The sequence below is a fragment of the Danio rerio genome, chromosome 7 (assembly GCF_052040795.2).
Source record: "Danio rerio strain M-AB ecotype USA chromosome 7, GRCz13ab, whole genome shotgun sequence".
Lineage (NCBI taxonomy): Eukaryota > Metazoa > Chordata > Actinopteri > Cypriniformes > Danionidae > Danio > Danio rerio.
Genome location: NC_141027.1, coordinates 9070001 through 9092386, shown reverse-complemented (window position 1 = coordinate 9092386; position 22386 = coordinate 9070001). Strand labels below are relative to the sequence as shown.

The 22386-nt window shown below is 35.5% G+C and overlaps 1 protein-coding gene across 50 annotated transcripts in view; it reads right to left on the bottom strand.

The window, feature by feature from the left end:
* pcsk6 (proprotein convertase subtilisin/kexin type 6) overlaps positions 1-22386 on the bottom strand; it is an 884625-nt gene that overhangs the window by 787112 nt on the left and 75127 nt on the right. For 49 of the 50 annotated variants that reach the window (XR_015495133.1, XR_015495090.1, XR_015495092.1 and 46 more), the window contains exons 7-11: positions 19281-19453; positions 17239-17451; positions 7432-7532; positions 4394-4497; positions 1562-1679 (exon numbers count right to left, since the gene is read on the bottom strand). Coding sequence is in view for 3 of the 50 variants with exons in the window: in XM_087260238.1 (XP_087116364.1) it covers positions 1562-1679; positions 4394-4497; positions 7432-7532; positions 17239-17451; positions 19281-19453 (709 nt within the window). In the remaining 47 variants the exon portion in view is untranslated. Of the gene's footprint in view, positions 1-1541; positions 1680-4393; positions 4498-7431; positions 7533-17238; positions 17452-19280; positions 19454-22386 lie in introns of all 50 variants that reach the window. The other variant, XR_015495136.1, reaches the window with a different exon arrangement.

Sequence of the window (22386 nt, the reverse complement as noted above, 5' to 3'; positions counted from 1 at the left end):
TGAAAAATTATTACTTGTGCTTCTCAAAATATACATAACAAAACAGTTTAGTCACTAAAGATCAAGAATAAGTGTGATTGAGGCGTTTTCTACATTTTTAATAAGTTACTACAGCTAAAATAAAGTCTTAACATTTAAGGCTGGTCTTGAATTAGGTCTCTAATAGGACTTAAACTAAATTTAGGGGTTAAACACTTAACTTTAAGCTTAAAGGAGATGGATGGATGGATGGATGGATGGATGGATGGATGGATGGATGGATGGATGGATGGATGGATGGATGGATGGATGGATGGATGGATGGATGGATGGATGGATGGATGGATGGATGGATGGATGGATGGATGGATAAATATTTTAAAACATTTGATGGATGGATGGATGGATGGATGGATGGAAGGATAGATAGATAGATAGATAGATAGATAGATAGATAGATAGATAGATAGATAGATAGATAGATAGATAGATAGATAGATAGATAGATAGATAGATAGATAGATAGATAGATAGATAGATAGATAGATAGATAGATAGATAGATAGATAGATAGATAGATAGATAGATAGATAGATAGATGGAAAAATAGATAGATAGATAGATAGATAGATAGATAGATAGATAGATAGATAGATAGATAGATAGATAGATAGATAGATAGATAGATAGATAGATAGATAGATAGATAGATAGATAGATAGATAGATAGATAGATAGATAGAATGTAGCTATGTTTCCATCCAAAGATGTGAATTAAAATTATGCGCAAAACTGGAATATCGTATAAAAGACATGTGAATAAAGCAGCGTTTCCATCCAATTAGTCAAAGAAAAAAACTGTCATCACTTTCTTATTAACTGGTGCCAAATATCAAAAGTAAAAATGGAACTTGCTGTGGTAGGAGAAGGTGTATGAATCTTTTCTTTATTTAAGAAATGACTTGCTCCTCATAAGACAATGCCGACACGTAATAATAAATGTGTGGTGGCGTTTGAAGGCGTCAGACGCAGAGCAAAGACGCTCTTAACAATTTCTGGAGGTGATTAATAATATAATAACACTAATACTGAAACGGTTAAGGTGCTTTAGAATGACCAAAACAACAGTTCAGATGTTTTATAGTGTGCTCAGCCTTCTGGTTTGTCCATTTACACACATTTCTATCATCACATGATCTCTTATAACAAAATCACATGACCATTTTTAATGCACATACTGGAATTTGTTCGATAAAAGTGTTTCCATTGTAGTTTATGTGCATCTTTTCTAATCGAATAAAAAGTTTATCCGACTTTTTTTTTTAAAACATGCGCATTTTCAAAATGTATGACTATTATGGCGTTTCCATCAACTGATATTAATGCGCTTATCCAAAACGCTCATTAAAATAGGTGGATGGAAACAGCTTGAGATGGAGAACTCAGTTTATTCAAATAAAATGGGCTCTCGGGCAGCAAATGTGGACTGAATGGATATCTCTTCTTCTGTGTGTTATCATACTTGAACAGAACAACAACAAAAACACAAAACTGAAAAGTACCAAAGTGGGATTGTGCTCACCGTGTCCGGCGGTCCGAGGTTTTGCTGCAGATGTGCTGAGCAGGGACGTTTCTCCACTTTTTGGCCTCCACCACCATTGCCTCCGCATCCACCAAACCAAAGCCATAGAGATGACTGACTACACACACACAAACACAAATACACACGCAAACACACACAGAATGAACACTGCCATCACAAATAATCTAAGCTGAATATCTAGACTGAAATACGACTTCCTTTATTCATTCACAATGTTTAATTACATTTACAGCGTGACTAATTTAAGGTTTTGATGTTGATGTTGACGTCAGTGCAGATACTGAATATTGCTGAAATTATTACAAGTAATTAACTGCACAGAGCACATGAGATCAACCATTTTCAATGATAAAATCTAATTTTTGTTCTTGATTTTATCATAAATGTTGACAGTTTTATGACATCTATGATTATACATATACAAGGAAAGAAAGAAATGTAATATTAGGTGGAAATAAGTGTAATATTCATTAAGATATTTTCTCTAAAATTAAGCCCAACGGGAAAAAAAATAAAAATATTAACATATTAAAAACTCTAGACTGTCTGACAAAAGTCTTGTCACCTATCCAAGTTTTGGATCATTGGATCTAGTTGATCACTTGGTATCAGAAGTGGCTCATATGAAAGGCAAAGGCCTCTAGATTACGCTTTTTTGACCAAAATAAAACATGATCATGCCTTGATTTCTAATTATTTAATTAGGACATTAAAGTCTGACTTTGCTCAGACAAAAGTCGTGTCACTTAACAGAAATAATGTCCAGTATAGAATATAAAGTCATGCTGCAGTGGAAACTGAATGAATATTGTCTGACTCCATCATGAGCTTGGAGGACTGCATCCATACATCTGCAATGACTCAAATCTATTTAATAAAGTCATCTGGAATGGCAAAGAAAGCTTTCTTGCAGGACTCCCAGAGCTCATCAAGATTTTTTGGATTCATCTTCAATACCTCCTTCTTCATCTTACCCCACCATGCTCAATAATGTTCATGTCTGGTGACTGGGCTGGCCAATCCTGGAGCACCTTGACCTTCTTTGCTTTCAGGAACTTTGATGTGGAGCATATGAGAAGGAGCGCTATCCTGCTGGAGAATTTGCCCTCTCCTGTGGTTTGTAATGTAATGAGCAGCTCAAATGTCTTGATACCTCAGGCATTTAATGTTGTCGTACACTCTACAGACCTCTCGCACGCCCCCATACTGAATGTAACCCCAAACCATGATTTTTCCTTCACCAAACTTGACTGACTTCTGTGAAAATCTTGGGTCCATGTGGGTTCCAGTTGGTCTTCTGCAGTATTTGTGATGATTGGGATGCAGCTCAACAGATGATTCATCAGGATATTCATCAAGTGACCTTCTGCCACTTTTCCAAATGATCAACTAGAAGTCAAGTTATTATCTGTTGCTCTTACAACTGACATCCATGACCAGACTTTTGTCAGGGAGTGTATTTAAGTATCAAAAGGCAGCCAAAAAATACTCATCAATTGTCATTTAAAACTTTTATACTTGTACCTTTCTAACTCCTGTGTTGTACCCATTTGTCACGATAAGTTTTTAGTAACTAAATACAAATGCAGTATCATTACTTATTCTTTGACATATTTTTAAAATGTACAGTTCAGAATGAAAACGTTTCATGTTTACATTAATAAAATCTGTAACACTAAAAAGACATAAAAAAGAAGACAAAGGAAAAAAAATGCTATTTAACTAATTTCTCTCAAACAACCAACAACACTGATTGATGATGTATTTATTAAAAAGAGTAATAATAAAAATAAAGTTTTTAGTCCTCCTGTGAAATTGGAATAACATTTTCAACACTTATTTTAGTTGTTTTTTCACATTTTTATAAGGATAGGATAGTGCAGGTCAGACAGGAAAGCACTGGGAGCAGAGGGAGGGTAAGGATCAACATAGGACCTTAAATCGGGAATCGAACTTGGGTCGCCGTGAGCTCCATGGTGCTATATGTTGGCACACTTAACCGCTAGGCTTTTTGTGTCGACTTTTCAACACATTTTAAACATAATATTTTTAAAAACCAATTTCTAATAACTTTTTCTTTCGTCTTTGTCATGATGACAGTGCAGAATATTTTACTAGTTATTTTGCAAGTTATTAAACAAAGTTCAAAGGCTGTTATTTGCTTCTTTAAGAATTTTTTTTTATAAATATATATTAATATATATATATATATATATATATATATATATATATATATATATATATATATATATATATATATATATATATATATATATATATTTTTCTTCTTTTTTCTTTTTTTTTTAAGAAGCAAATAACGGTCTTTGCAGATTAATACTTTTAAAACAGATTTGTTTATTTAATTATTTAGTTTTTAATTTATTAATTAATTTATTGAATTAAATTAAATTCAGTTAAAAATGTAATTAAATTTAATAACTAAATCAAATAATTTAATTTAATTTAAATAAAACAATTTAATTTAATTATTTATTTAAATTTAATTTAATTCAATAAATAAATAAATAAATTAATAAAATAAATAAATAAAATAAATAAATATTTTTTTAAAGTATTAAATTAAGTATTACCCAGCCAAATTAAATAAAATATGCTTTTATCCAGGAAAAAAACAAAATAAAACAAGAAATTTTACTGTGGAAAAAATGCCTTTGCCCCATTAATAGTCGCTTAAAAAAAGACTTCAAGTTTCACAGGAGGGAGAATAATTTTGTCTTCATCTGTATGTGCATCATATATTTAGCATGTAAAATTAAACTAGACATTGGAGCGTTAAAGCAGTATCTTCACCTTTGTGTCCGGCTGCATTGGTCTTCCAGTCATTGGCTTTCAGATGAGCCTGTCTGGACGTCTTGACCAGCAGATGCTGAACATCTCTCCAGGTTATCAGAGGACTGAAAGATGAAATGGGGAAAAGAACAGACAACATTTCAGAAGCCTTTCCAGCTTTATTGCTCTGTTGAAATGTACAGTCCTCTCCAGAACAGCAGATGTTTCATTATGATTAAATTTAGACTGTGTTGTTCTGCTTTCCTTCTGAGAGGCTTGTACAGTTCGTAGATGCTCCTTCATTTACTGTAATAGTTGTTTAGTTTCAGGTGTCTATTCACTTCAGCTGTTATTGTTCTGAGAGTCTTATGCACAGACAAACATAGGAAGTAATAAGTAGGATCACAGGGCGTTCAAAAGAGCAGCACGCTTGCTCAAGCTTTAAAGTCACACTTTATTTTAAGATACAATTATAGGTAGGTACTTAAACCAAAGTGTTGTCAGATAAATGTTAATGTAAATTGGATTTAAGTACACAAACACACACACACACAGGAGAGACTGAAGGAAATGGAATAAAAGTGTGGATGGATAGATCGATCATGTGGATTGAATGAATGGAACATGATAGATGAACGGATGCAACAACGGATTGATGAAAGTAACAATGGATGTAATGACGGAACAATGGATGGGTGGATCTAATGATGGATGGATGGAACGATGGATTAATGGATGGGTGGATGTAACGATGGATAGATAGATGGATGTAATGATGGAACTAAGGATAGATGGATAGATAGATGGATGTAATAATGAATAGATAGATTGATGCAATGATGGAACAATGGATAGGTGGATGTAAGGATGGATAGATGGATGTAACAATGGGACAATGGATGGATGGATGTAACGACGGATAGATGGATGGATAGATGGTTGGATGTAACAATGGATGGATGTAACAATTGACAGATGTAAAAATGGATAGATGAATGGATGGATGGTGGAATGTAACAATGGATAGATGGATGTACTGATGGATGGATGGATGGATGGATGAATGAATGGATGGATGGTTGGATGGATGGTTGGATGGATGGATGGATGGATGGACGGACGGACAGATAGATGAAAGTAAAGATGGATGGATGTAATCATGAAACAATGGATAGGTGGATGTAACGATGGATAGATCAATGGATGGATGGAGCAATGGATAGATGGATGGAGGGGTGGTTGGATGTAACAATAATTGGATTTAACGTTGGAAGGAGGGATGGATGTAACGATGGACATCTGGCTGGATGGCTGGACGCATGGATGGATGGACGGATGGATATAATAGTGGATGGATGAAACACAGGGTGGATGGAACGATGGATTGATGGATCGATGGATAGGTGTAACTAAGAAAAAAAGGATGAGTGGATGTAACGATGGATAGATAGATGGATATACCGATGGATAGATAGATGGATGTAATGATGGATACATGGATGGAACGATGGATACATGGATGGAACGATGGATAGATAGATGGATGTAACAATGAAACAATGGATGGATGGAACGACAGATAGTACAGATGTAACGGATAGATAGATAGTACAGATAGTACAGATGGAACGATGGATAGATGGATGGATGTAACAATGGACAGATGGATGGATGAATGGTAGGATGTAACAATGGATGGATGTAACAATGGACAGATGGATGGATGAATGGTAGGATGTAACAATGGATGGATGGATGGATGGATGATGTAAGTACTGATGGATGATGGATAGATGTAGGGATGGACGGATGGATGGACCGATGAATGAAAGTAATGATTGGTGGATGTAACGATGGATAGATGAATGGATGAATGGATGTAACAATAGATAGATGGATGGAGGGATGGTTGTATGTAACAATGAATGGATTTAATGTTGGAAGGATGGATGTAATGATGGATGTAACAATGGATAGATGGATGGAGGGATGATTGGATGTAACAATGAATGGATTTAATGTTGGAAGTTTGGATGTTATGATGGATGGACGGCTGGACGGATGGATGGACGATGGATGTAACAGTGGATGGATGAATGGATGGAAGGATGGATGGATGCATGCATGCATGTAACTGTTGAGCAATGGATGGAGGTAACGATGGATGGATGGATGGATGGATGGATGGATGGATGGATGGATGGATGGAACAATGGGTGGATATGTGGATAGATGGAAGAATAGATGTAATGATGGATGGATGGATGGATGGATGGAGGGATGGATTGAACAATGTAACTGTAAATGGATGGTGGTAACAATAGATGAATGTAATGATGGATTGGATGGACCAATGGAAAAGTGAAGTGATGAATGGAAATAACAATAGATGGATGGGACGATAGGATGGAGATAACGGTGGATGGATGGAACAGTGGATGGACCAATAGAATGATTGATGGATGAAACGGGATGGATGAAATGATGGAACAATGGAAGAGAGGAGTGATGGATAGAGCTAACGTTGGATGGATGTAATAATAGATGGATAGATGTAACAAATAAGTGGATGGATGAAACGATGAATGGAACAATGGATAGATAGATATAGCTATGGATGGATGTAACAATGAATGAATGATGGATGGATGGATGGATGGATGGATGGATGGATGGATGGATGGATGGATAGACGCAAAGGATGGATGGATGGATGGTTTGATAGACTGGGTAAGTGTGGATGAACGAGTGAGATGGATGGAATAATTAATGAATGAATGAATGAATGAATGAATGGACGGAAGGAATGACTGGATGACTGGATGGATGGATGGATATCCAATGTTTGACAGGTTTGGGTGTGGAATGGATTGGACAGTGTAGCTGGATAAAGAATGATGGATAGAATTTAGAATAGATGAAGATATGGATGGAATAATGGATTGGTGTTCAGATCAGAATGGACAGTTTCTTTAGAGCAATGGATAAAAAAGGAGTTTGAAATCAAATGCAAATATTTAAAGGTGATGCAGTTTTCTACAAATGCAAGTGAAACTCACTTTGCCTCCAGGGCGAGAGCGATGACTCCGGCCACCATCGGTGCAGAAACTGAAGTGCCCGTGTGTCCATCAGTGCATCTCTGACGCAGATCTGTGGTCACCTGATACCAGAAACACAGAACAAATACACAGTAAACAACCTCAGAGAAATCACCAGGCATGAGTCTGACATGAAAACACAGAACATCTCACACTGCGAAACTCCATCTCTCAGTTAATAAGAGTTACAAGCTTATTCCTACACTGTACAAGCCTATTTCTACAGCTGAATCAAATTAACCTTATGAGTCCAATGAACTTATATTAGATTAAACCGACTTAAAACAGCTTGCATAACTTATAAAATTAAGTTAGAACATGATTAACTTAGTTTAGTAAGTTACAATGAACTAAACACCCATGCTGTCAGGAATAATTGGTCATATTTTTTAACAGTGTCTGCAGAAATACTACACAAGATCAGATGGTGTAAGAATCATATGCGTGTTTTAAGATCTTCTCTATCTATTTATCCATCCATCCATCCGTCCGTCCGTCCGTCCGTCCGTCCGTCTATCTATCTATCTATCTATCTATCTATCTATCTATCTATCTATCTATCTATCTATCTATCTAGTTTTAAAATATTTATCCGTCCGTCCGTCCGTCCGTCCCTCCGTCCGTCCGTCCGTCCGTCCGTCCGTCTATCTATCTATCTATCTATCTATCTATCTATCTATCTATCTATCTATCTATCTATCTATCTATCTATCTATCTATCTATCTATCTATCTATCTATCTATCTATCTATCTATCCTTCCATCCATCCATCAAATGTTTTAAAATATTTATCCATCCATCCATCCATCCATCCATCCATCTCCTTTAAGCTTAAAGTTAAGTGTTTTACCCCCAAATTTTGTTTAAGTCCATTTAGAGACCTAATTCAAGACCAGCCTTAAATTTTAAGACTTTATTTTAGCTGTAGTAACTTATTAAAAATGTAGAAAAAGCCTTAATCACACTTATTCTTGATCTTTAGTGACTAAACTGTTTTGTTATGTATATTTTGAGAAGCACAAATAATAATTTTTCACAAACTACTGTCAAATCCTTATTTAAATTAAATATCGTGGATGATACGCATGTATGTGAGATCTTGATTTAATTCACATGATAATCTTGAATTAAGGTTAAATGCTTTGACTTATTTTAAGACCGAATACATAACGACAATTCTTAAACGAAGAGGAATTTTTATGTTCAGTAAATTCTACTTTTACATAAGGCAGAACAATATTGTGCAAAAAAATTGTAATAAATAAAAAGCAAGCGATGCAGCATGATTGTGTGCTACATTCACAAGTAAACATTGCTTTCATTATTGAGTCCTTGTAAGATGGAGTGTCTGGTGCATATGGAGAGCAGAGTGTTTCTACAGGTGGTTTGTCAAACCAACTCACCAGTGTGAGGCATGCTCAGAATTACAAAACTTTTTTTATAGACTTATAAAGTGATTGTGAGAAAATGTCTTCTTCAAACTGGGTCAAGTGTCTGGGAAAGTGTCAGCGAGATGAAAGAGTGTGTTTTCTACAGGTGGTTTGTCAAGCCCACTCACCTGTGTGAGGAACATTTAAAAAAGCCAAATGTTTTTATAGAGATATGAAGTGAATGTAAGAAAGTGTCTGAGAAAGTGTTAGAGAGATGAAAGAGTGTGTTTTCTACAGGTGGTTTAAAGGTGCAGTATGTAAGTTTGACACCCAGTGGTTGAACTAGGTATTGCACTCCTGGATTAAAACATATTTTCACTCGGCTCCTTCTCTGACGAATCCACGACAGGGCAGGTTGCCAGATTAACTTGAGTGTGACTGACTATCGATCCTAAAGGCTGATTTAAGTCGTGTTCTAAATAAAAGCAGCAACAGCAACTTTAAAATGAAGATGAATAACGATGAAATAAAGTGGACTTTACAAAAAGGATAACGCATTTAAAACGCATTGTCTAAAGCAACGCTCTCCTGAGATAAGCGTTTTTTGAGCAAAGTGCTCAGTAAATATTCTGGTTTTCTGGGAAACAGCGGGTCACACACAGAGAGAGAGCGAGCGCTCAAGTGTGTCTTCAATCAAACATCAGCTTGATTACACTGGCGTTTCTCTAAAGAACAAACATGAATGGGGTCAGTGGCACCAATGGCGTCCTGGAGAAGATGCTCAGATAAGAGACACATGCTCTCCTACAATGTGTGCTTTAAAGGAAATAAACAAGACCCTGCTGGACATCTACATGATCTGAACACAATAGCTATGTTTCCATCCAAACATGCAAAGGAGATTTAATGCCTGCCTGCCTGCCTGCCTCTCTATCTATCTATCTATCTATCTGTCTGTCTGTCCGTCCGTCCGTCCGTCCGTCCGTCCGTCCATCCATCCTCTTTGTTAAGCTTAAAGTTCTCTCTTAAACACACGACATTCAGAGCAAATTTTTCTCTGCCTGACTCATTTTCAGTCAGTAACAGTTGAGTGCATTTTAACATCCGAGTGTGTTCTAATTGACCCTTCGCTAAGCCACACCCAAAAAGCGCCTCCCACCAATCGTGGCTTAGCAACTGTAGCTACGCGCAGGGGCTCTGTCAAGCTTTCGAGCGAGTGCATATGGATCGTGCAAATCTGATACCCGGTATCCTTAAAGTTTGGACAGGATGGTGGAATTTTTTCCCTTTTCAAAACCTAAAACCCAAGAGGAGAAATGCCAGCGTGGATCAAGCTGTGAGGGGCGCTAAAGAACCGGAGCCAAGTTGGTTTTGTTTTGATTTTCCTGACACATTCAGTGATAGACAGACGGCAATAACTCACACAGCTCTTAACCTAAACAGATCTAAACTGTGTTTCCTACAAAAACACAAAGCTGGTTATGTTTTAAAGCTGTCTTATTCCTTTTTTTTTTGCTCGATATTGTGAGTAGGGTTGTAACGGTATGAATTTTTTACGGTATGATAATCGTCTAAAACAATACCACGGTTTGACGGTTTCGCGGTATACGGTATGTTACAAATGTTACAAAATAATAGAACAGTGAAGCAAATTTGACTTTTTCCAAATAACATATTTTTAGTTACTATAAACAACACCACTTACAATGAACAAATAAAAAATAAGAAAATAATAAATAATGTGTCAAAGTCCAAATAAAGTCCAAATAAACATGGTGCAAATCCTCAGTAAAAAAAATAGATATAAATATTTACTATACTATAAATAGTTACATAACGAAACTAGATTCAATATGGAACATCCTTAGGTTTTATGTGCCAGCAAGGATATGGTTGTCTGTGGATTTGGATTTGGTTGTCTGCAATGCAGACAAACAGCTGCACCTTCATTTGCGTCTTTTGAAAACAGCAAGAGCAGCAGTTCGTCTTTGCTGTGTCACTGTTTTGTCATGTTTCTGTGCTGCTGTGCATGCAAAAGTACTTAGTATGAGAATCATTTCATGCAAAATTTTTTTTTTTGCGTTTTATTTAGCCACGCAGAAATGTATGCCTATCTCTCATTCCGTGTTGTTCAAAAAGCTCATTGTTTGGTCCACAAACAAAAGCGAAACCTATGCTTATTGGTTGTGATATAGCGAGTTTGAACCAATCTGGGCATGGAGGAGGGACAATGCATCAATGTATCATGTCTGGTTTGCAGGAGACACAGTGACGAGCGTTTCTTTGTCAAATAAGCGTTGTCAAATTTTGATGACGTAACCGCACTGATTCCGGAGCCTCTGAAAGTCCACAAATGTTATGTGATACAGCACTGGAAAGCTGAGATTCTCTTCTTTATGCCAATCTTTGAATTGTATGAATCGGATCAGCGGACCAAAAGTTATTAAACATTTAAAAGCAATACTTATTTTTAGCCGCGGGCGGCTGTCTCGGTCTTTAAGGGTTAAAACCGTTGATATGCAATTGTTCATGGTATGATAATCGTGCACGTTCAAATCGTGGTAGACCGTCATACCGGTATATTGTTACAACCCTAATTGTGAGTAATGCTCCGTTCAAGCCTTTGCCATAACTTTAGTAACTTAGTCATACTAATAGCGAATAGATCATAATGACATGAGTTATTGATCCGGAAAATACTAATCTGTGAATCTGTTGCTGACTTTACTGAACTTTATATTTCCATCTGTTTCAAGCTACGAATATTTGATATTACAAACCAACAGAACAAAACCAAATTCAATTTTGATTGATTTATTCTCTAATCGGTTGCCTATTATGCCTTGAATATACTCCTGCAATGCATACTGCAGTCCTTTTATGTCTGGCTTTCTCAGATATCTCAACTGTTCGCCAAAAATGACTAACTATATCCCTGGCAATGTCTGACACCGGCGCAAACACATTGAAAAAGCCGTGCCAGGCACGAAAGCTTGGTGGAGCTTAGCGAAGAGTCCATTCTACTGGTTCTAACTGTACCGCGTGCAATACTGCCATCACATGGCGTTCACTTGTATTGCATCTTTAATTTACTAGTTCTGAAACCAAACCGTTACTCAGAAGCAGCATTTTAAAAACTCCCTTGCGGGCTGGATGAAAGTGTCAGCACGCCGCATATGGCCCGCGGGCCGTAGTTTGCCCACCCCTGGCTTAGACGCTGGCTAGACATTGAATTTTGGTCACCTGACATCACAACCTAAATCTAACCTAATAGTAACGTATGATGATGTTGTGTCCCTGCTGGGCAATAACTAAATGCACTACAGAATGTTACGTTTACACACACATCCACAAGTTACATGTAAAGGCATCAGCTTTTTACAGCATAATACTCACTACTCATTACTCGAGTACTTTTGAGGTCAACTTTTTACTTATACTTTGAGTAATATTTGCACTACACTTTAGGCAGTTAATGGTACTTTACCTAAAGTAGGATTTTTCAGTACTCTTAACACCACTGTGTGTCAGCATTGTTGCAGATTCAAAAACAAGACTAACGTCATATGCTAATGAAGGAGATATGGTTACTAGTGGGTGGGGCTTTCCCCCTCTGATGATACATACAAATGGAGAATGTCAATCAAAGTGTTTCTGCAGGCTGATTTTATCAAGTGTGATTATAAAAACCAGAATTGATAAATGTTTACTATTAGAAGTGGACTATATTGACACACTGTTCCCACACAACTGTGTTTAAACCCCTTATAAAAGTGATTTTTGTGTAATAGGTCCTCTTTAAAACTGGTTTTCGTGCTCTAATTTTTACATAAGAACATATGAATCACCATATTTCTAACACTAAACCTAATAGTGTGCGTGAAACGAAAGATAAACCTGTCATGTGTGTTTAAATCAGCTCTTAAGCCCACAAAAATACAAACCAAACCCCACAGTATTCACTCTAAAGATGAACCTCCTAATCTGCTCTGCTGGAAAAGAAAACACACACACACACACAACACACAACACACAACACACACACACAATAAAATGACACAAATTCTCCTCATCTTCCTGACGGTGATTTTCCCCTTACGTATGCAAGCCAGACTCAACATTCAGCCCTGGTTTTTCTACATTTTTATCAATAGGTATTTATAGAATGAGCCATAAAAAACAACATTGTGTTAGCTGTATTAGCCGCATCTGAAAGCTTCAATAGAAGAAGTCTGAGTTTTGGCAGATCTCCATTAAAATTCATTGACAGCTGCATTTCTGGACTGACAAAAGATGACAGATCTGTCCTCCAGCGTCAGGATTTCGCACTCATTTCATCATGATCATCATCAAGGCACAAATACATCAGAATGCTTCTACATGTAATGGCACAAACTCTTAAGTAAGATATTTCTAGGTGTGGATGTTATTTGTAAACATATGATGATCATGTGCATGTTTTTTTTTTTTGAGCCCGAAATTTGAGGATTTTTGCCATTCTTTTTTGATGCTTTATCTAAGATTTTAAACGGATATAAAATTAATAAATACATGTAAGATAAATAAATACATATAAAATAAATATCAAATTAAATTAAAATTAATTAAATAAAGTAAAATTGTATAAAAATTAAATTACATTTAATATTTAATAACAGTCTCCTTTACCTCCTCCCACTTTCTCATAACTAACAATAAAATAATAATAATAATAAATAGTAATGATAAAATATTCAAGTAATATAAAATAAATCAAGCTAAATAAATTAGTAAATACATTTTGGCGTTCAGCAATTTTGGATTAAAAATAAAATGAAATTAAATAAATATAAAATTAATAATTACATATAAAATTAAAAAATAAACTTAAAATAAAAGATAAATGTAAAATTAAATTCAATTAAAAATTTAAATTACAAAAATTCAATAAAATTAAATAAAAAATTTTTTATTAAATAAAATTAAATTAACTTAAAATTACATTAAAAAATCTCTTAGTCTCCTATAGCTCCTCTCACTTTGACATGACTAATATTACAATAATAATATTAAATGATAATAATGAAATATTCAAGTAATATAAAAGAAATCAAGTTAACATTAAAAGGCTGCACAGACAAATTGTATTTTGTATAAATAAATAAATAAATAAGTAAATAAATAAATAAATATATATATATATATATATATATATATATATATATATATATATATATATATATATATATATATATATATATATGCTTTTTATGCTAGCTTAGTTATGGCTGAGGGTTTGCTTACCCTTTTACTTGACATACATGTATAAATAAACTGTACTAAAAATTAAATTATAATACGAATGAACGATCAAACAAACGAAGGAAAGAATGAAGAAAGAAACGGACAAATGAACAAACGAAGGAACAAACGAAGGAACGAATGAAGGAACGAACAAAGAAACAAACAAAGGAACAAACAAAGGAAAGAACAAAGGAAGAAAAGAACAAAGGAACGAACAAATTAATGAACGATGAACAAACAAACAAAGTTTTGTTCCTCGTCACTGGCTTGCTTGGTTTGAAACTTATGGAGCTGTGCATCGATGGATTTGTTCTTCAGTGTTTGGACTTCAGCAGTGAATTAAACCACACTGAACTGAATTAAAACTGAACTTCAACTCTGAAAACTAGACTGACACGGTTTCAATCTACTAAAACTTCTATGTTAAGCTGCTTAGACACAATCTACATTGTATAAGCGCTATAGAAATTAAGATGAATTGAAAGTTAATTGAATGAAAGAAACAACGGGTCCATGTCATTCCTGTCCATTGCCTAAAAGCTCACTTTAATACTGAAGGTTACACAAAAAAGAGGAAAGAAAAACTGAAAAAAGAAAGAAAGAGAGAGATAGAGAGAGCGAGAGAGAGAGAGAGAGAGAGAGAGAGAGAGAGAGAGAGAGAGAGAGAGAGAGAGAGAAAGAGAGAGAGAGAGAGGCAGATGTCAGTAATAATAGAGATGAACTGTGGGACACAATATTTTTCATCAAAAGGAAATGACCTCATAAATCAGAGAGCACATGTAAGACAACGAGGACAAAGGTTGAGGAGATGACAGAGATTCATCCTTATAGGGGTCATTTACGGGAAAAAAGTCGTTTTTTTCTTGCTCTTGTGAAACAGAAAAGCTCAATCTCCTCCAGTGCATCTGAACTGGGTTTGATTGAGGACACAGAAGCATTGTAATATACAGTCTGCACATCTGGTAGAACATTAATGTAGTTTTTTGTGGTGACATCCATGAGTATGAGCACTGGGTAAACACACACTACAGTTTCATGCTTCTTATAACCCCCGGAGCCTCATGCAAAATACAGTCCCAAACAATTTTGCAAGCGAGGTCAATCACACCAAATGTATGTCCAGTTCTGAAAATGCAAGACTAAGCAAAAAAATAGATGAATTCTCACTACCCCGCATTCTTGATGTCATGCGCTCCAGCATTAAGACCAGTGATACAGTGGTTGCCTAGTAACATAAAAAGCACAGTGCACTGCTATTTACAAAGACAAAAATGTGCTGTGCATTTTATGTTACTAGGCAACCACTGTGTCACTGGTCTTAATGCCAGAGTGCATGTAATCGAAAACGCAAAGTAGTCAGAATTCATCAATTGTTTATTATTATTATTACTTATTATGATTACTTACTTTAATAATATTACTTAATTCAGGCACACAATTATTCATACATATTCATATTCAATTATCCAAATGCTTGCCTACTCTTACTGACATTGCTACCAATTCAACTGGTTATCTGGAAACATAAACTGCTCTATACTAGTGTCAACAAAATGCAGTTCACTGTGCTTTTTATGTTACTAGGCAACCACTTTATTAATGATGCTAATACGAGACTGCATGACATAAAAAACGTGAGGTAGTTAGAATTAATCTGTTTTTTTTTGTTTTGTTTTTGTTTTTTGCTTTTATTAATATTACTATCATTATTATTTAATATTACTACTAAAGTCAGGCTTAAAATTATTCATACATATTCAAATTCAATTATTCATAGTTTGTCTACTACTGATTTTGCTACCACCGCTGTTTAAATCCCGCATCTACCAACTGCACAGAAATCAACTGGTTGCCAAGTAACATAAAAAGCACAGCACACTGCTCTTTACTACTGTCAACAAAAGACAGTGCGCTGTGCTTTTTATGTTACTAGGCAACCACTGTATCACTGGTCTTAATGCTGGAGCACATGACATCGAAAAGGCAAAGTAGTAAGAATTCATCTTATTTTTTTATTTTGTTATCATTGTTTTTATTTATTTAATATTACTAAAGTCAGACATGAAATTATTTATATTCAATTATTCACACGTTTGTCTAATCTTACTGACATTGCTACCACCTCCGTTTAAATCCCGCATCTACCAACTGCACAGAAATCAACTGATTACCTATTAACATCAAAAGCACAGCACAATGCTCCTTACTACTGTCAACAAAATACAGTGCACTGTGCTTTTTATGTTACTAAGCAACCACTCTATCACTGGTCTTACTACTGGAGCACACGGCATAGAAAATGTGAGGTAAAATTCTTTTTTTTTGTTGCTTTTTTAATATTATTATTTAATACAACTAAAGTCAGGAACGAAGGAACTCAAACATTCATATTCAATTATTTACGTTTGCCTACTCTTACTGACCTTGCTACCACCGCCGTTCAAATCCCACATCTACCAACTGCACAGAAATCATCTGGTTGCCTAGTAACATAAAAAGCACAGAGCACTGCTCCTTACTACTGTCAACAAAAGACATTGCACTGTGCTTTTTATGCTACTAGGCAACCACTGTATCACTGGTCTTAATGCTGGAGGGTATGACATCGAAAACATGAGGTAGTGAGAATATCTATTATTTTTGCTTTTTTAATATTTGTATCATTAATATTACCTACTTAATATTACTACTGAAGTAAAGCACGGTTGACCATACGTATTCAGTACATATTAAATTATTCATATGTTTGTCTACCACTACTGTTGTTGCTACCAATGCGGTTCAAATCCCGCATCTACCGACACAGAAATCAACTGGGCTGTAACGCATGTTGCTTTGAGATTTGAATATTTCATCAATTGTGTGAGCTGATGATCTTCATACAAGATCTGGCAACTTGACAAACTTGAAAATTAATTAGATTTTATTTTAATTTTATAACTAGATTGGACCATACAAATTACGAGAGTTTCCTGGTAGAAATAACAAAATGGGAGGGTAGTGGGAGATGGGTGTGAAATATGGGCGACTAAAGGTGAGGGCTAATAATTCTGACTTCAACTGTATATATTTTTGGCTCTGGTTGACTGTAATATATGTATCGTTGTGACTCACGATCTTGCGGTCGTAGAACTCTCCGCTGCTGTATGTGGTGGCGAGGGTGGAGGAACAGACCTCCAGGTACCACGGCTTGTTGCCGTTTTCGGTGCTGCTGCTGATGGAAATGGTGTAGATGCTGTTAGTGTATCCGTCGCAGGAGCAGTGATCTCCCTGCCGGCCGCCATTGCCCGACGCCCACACAAAGATGGAGCCCAGACCCTTGCGGCCCTGCACACACAATGGAAGAAGCCTTTTTAACCTTACATAGAAATGATATCAGCACTTAATTTAAAGCCTTCTTTTTCATGCCTATAAAATATTAAATATTTATTGTGTTAATTTAAGTTATTATTACTCTTCATTATTACTTTATTCATTTATTTACTTATTTATTTGTCTTTATTTACTTATTTTTGCATTTAATTACTTATTTATTCACTAATTAACTAATTAATTACTCATTTATTATTTGATACTTATTTTGCATTATATTATTTCTTATTTATTTATTTATTTGTGTATTTATTCATTTATTCGTTCATTTTCTTTTCGGCTTAGTCCCTTTATTAATCAGGGGTCACCACAGTGGAATGACCCAGCAACTTATCCAGCATATTTTTTATCCAGCGGATGCCTTTCTAGCTGCAACTATTTATTTATTTACTTAGTTATTTATTATCAGATTTAATTACTTATTTAGCTATTTATTTACTAATTAATTCACTTATTTATCTATTAACTTATTTAAATATTTACTTATTAATTTACTTATTTACATATATATTTATTTACATATTTAGTTATTTACGTACTTATTTATTCACATATTTAGTTACTTACTTATTTATTGACTTACTAATTTGTTATTTATTAACTTATTTATATGTTTACTTATTTTGTTTATTTATTTACTTATTACACATTTAAATATTTTTTGTTTAATTATTTACTCACTCACCTAATGTATGACTGTTTTATTTCAATCTTCTTTCGGTTTGGCTTATTTCAGGTGCCACAGTTTAAAATGGTACCGTAGTTGATTTAATACTACCAGTACTGCCTCTATCAGATTTGAAATAAATAAATAAATATTACCTTTTGAATGCATACTTAAAAACAATTTTTTTTTATTGTACATATTTGGAGGATTTAGTAACACATTTCTGGAGAATAATTTCCTACAAACTGCTGAAGTAATATTAAATGACTCATATCATGACATATGACTAAGCTCACAATCCAAACCATAATAACCATCCTAACCAGTCCAGCATCTCTATAAAAAAATCAGAATAGGAAAAAAAATTTGATTAATTAAATGGCTTAATACCTTATTCAGGGTTTACCACAGCGGAATGAACCGCCAACTATTCCAGCATATGTTTTATGCAGCGGATGCATTTCCAGCTGCAGCCCATTACTGGGAAGCATCCATACACACTCATTCACACACTCATTCACACACACACACATACATACAAACACAAACACAAACACACACACACACACACACACACACACACACACACACACACACACACACACACACACACACACACACACACACACACACACACACACACACACACACACACACACACACACACACACACACACACACACACACACACACACAATGGCCAATTTAGTTCATCCAATTCACCTATAGAGCATGCGTTTGGACTGTGGGGGTAACTGGAGCACCCGGAGGAAACCCACGCCAAGACAACAGAAAACATGTAAACTCCACACAGAAATGCCAACTGACCCAGCCGGGACCCGAACCAGCGACCTTCTTGCTGTGAGGCAACAGTGCTAACCACTGAGCAACCGTGCTTAAATTTCATTGAGTTAAACTTATTAAAAATAGAAATAGAAATTAAATTAAGAAATAAATTAAGACTGAGCTCCCACAATCCAGACTTTAATAGCCCTCATGTAAAGTGCATCATCTCTGAACGTCCCCTCAAATAATGTGCTTTTAATGAAGTCTTAATTGAACAGTTAGTTGGTGAGAAAGCGCTTGTGTTTGTGCGTGAAGTGATTCAGACAACAACCTTTTTAATTCCCAGCTCAAAGGCTTGCTTGGCGAGCGGCCCCGGCCCGTCCACCGTCTTCCCGTCATCGTCGGGGCCCCAGCTGGCACTGTAGATGTCCACGTAATCTGGCCGGATTCCCAGAGACTTGGCCTCCACCACATCAGTCACGTCTCCATCCAGCATCCGAACACCTTGGAGGAAAAGTTCATCCAAAAAAACAATGAGGTCAGTCGTTGCGCAAGTTATTTCCAAATGTGTTCAGCTCTCTGTGAAACTCTACAGGAATGATGTCCAAGCTGCCATACAGTTTACCTTTTCTCTCATCATCATCATCATCATCATCATCATTATTATTATTATTATTATTATTATTGTTATTATTATTACTGCTATTGTTATTTATTATCATTATTAATATTATTATTATCATCATTATCATTATTATTATTATTGCTACTGTTATTATTGATACTATTATTTTTATTATCATTACTATTATTATTGCTATTGTTATTAATTATCATTATTATTATTATTATTATCATCATCATTATTATTATTATTGCTATAGTTATTTATTTTCATTAATATTACTATTATCATTATTATTATTATTATTATTATTATTATTGCTACTGTTATTATTAATACAATTATTATTATCATTAATATTATTATTATTATTATCATCACCATCACCATTATTATTATTGCTATTGTTATTTATTATTATTATCATTATTATTATTGTTATTATTATTATTATTACTATTGTTATTTATTATTATTATTAATATTATCATTATCATAATAATAATAATAATTATTATTAATAATATTATTGCTATTGTTGTTTTTTTATTGCTTTTGTTATTCTTCTTCTTATTATTATTTTATTATTATTATTAAACAATTAATAGTAATAATAATAATAATAATAATAATAATAATAATAATAAATAATAATAATAATAATTATTATTATTATTAATAATAATAAATGTAACAATAATAATAATAGAGCTGCACAGTGGCGCAGTGGGTAGCACGTTCACCCCACAGCAAGAAGGTCGCTGGTTCAAGCCACGGCTGGGTCAGTTGGCATTTATGTGAGGAGTTTGCATGTTCTCTCCGAGTTGGCGTGGGTTTCCTCCGGGTGCTCCGACTACACCCACATTCCAAAGACATGTGGTATCCGGTTAACCCCACAGTCCAAAGACATATGGTACAGGTGAATTGGGTAAGCTAAAATGTCCATAGTGTATGTGTGTGAATGAGTGTGTTTGGATGTTTCCCAGTGATGGGTTGCAGCTGGAATGGCGTCCACTGCGTAAAACATATGCTGGATAAGTTGGCGGTTCATTCCGCTGTGGCGACCCCAGATTAATAAAGGGACTAAGCTGACAAGAAAATGAATGTTGTTATTATAATTTTTTAATGAAAATTATTGATTATTGAGAATTAAACCATGATAAATTTGATAATAATAGAAGAAAAAAATTCTAATAAATTATTAAAAGAAGAAAAGTTCATCCAAAAAAACAAGTTCAGTCATTGTGTAGGTTGTTTCCAAATGCAAAGGTCCAAGCTGCCATACAGTGGTTACTGAGGCCTAAAGCCTGATTTATACTTCTGCGTCAAACACCGGCGTATGCTACGGCGCTGACGCATAGCCCTTCGCCGTGGCCATCGCCGTCGCTGACGTGCACCTCTCAAAAAATGTAACTACACGTCGCAACGACGCGTAGCATAAGCTCTGTGATTGGTCGGCTTGGTAGCGCTGACGAGTCTGGGCGGGACCGAGAGGCGCGCGAATGGCGCGACGCCGCGCGAGCGATTGTTTACAAGTGTGGAGTCTCGTGAAGGAGCTCCGGATGGAAAGTTTTGTTTTGTGTTTACCTCATAGTTAAAGTTGTTGCACGTCCGCCGGTTACTGCCTCAAAATGAGCGAGTTTGAGCCACTTGTACATCCCGGAAGTGTTCAGGAAATGCAAAAAAGTAGCGAAGAAACTCGACACAGAGGAACATTTACACCTCACTGCCAACTAGCGTTTCGGACGTGTTAATGCAGACCGACAGAGACAGCGCGCAGAAGTATAAATGCACAGCCCCGCCCGTTGCCTGCGCCGTGGGTTACGCCGGTCACCTGACGCAGAAGTATAAATCAGGCTTAAATCACTATCAAGTGCTTGAATAATTGGGGTTAAAACCTAAAACCTTTTATCTACCAGCCAAAAACATTGACAGACTTCTGAAATGAGGCTGCAGAAACTTAAAAGTTAATCAATCTAATTACTTTGATTCAACCAGTCAATAAAAGTTCCTGCTCTGATACAAAACAAATGTGTGTGTTCGCTCAAAAGACTAGAAAAGAGTCTGTCTGTCTACACTATCTGACAACGGTCTTGTCGCCTATCCAAGCTTTAGAAACAACAAATAATAGTTGATCATTTGGTATCAGAAGTGGCTCATATGAAAGGCAAAGGCCTCTAGATTACACTTATTTTACCAAAATGAAAACTGATCATGCCTTGATTTTTAATTATTTAATTATAGGACCGTAAGGTCTGACTTTGCTTAGACAAAAGTCTTGTCACTTAACTGAAATAATGTCCAGTATAGAATATAAAGTCATGCTGAAGTGGAAACAGAATGAATATTGTGTCTGACTCCATCATGAGCTTGGAGGACTGCATCCATACATCTCTGCAATGACTCAAATCACTGATTAATAAAGTCATCTGGAATGACAAAGAAAGCATTCCTGCAGGACTCCAGAGTTCATCAAGACTCTTTGCATTCATCTACATTGCCTCCTCCATCTTACCGAAGACATGCTCAATAATGTTCATGTCTGGTGACTGGGCTGGCCAATGCTAGAGCACCTTGATCTTCTTTGCTTTCAGGAGCTTTGATGTGGAGGCTGAAGTATGAGAAGGAGCGCTATCCTGCTGAAGAATTTGCCCTCTCCTGTGGTTTGTAATGTAAAGGGCAGCACAAATGTCTTGATACTTCAGGCTGCTGATGTTGTCATTCACTCTGCAGATCTCTCACACGCCCCCATACTGAATGTAACCCCAAACCATGATCTGTCCTTCACTAAACTTGACTGATTTCTGTAAAA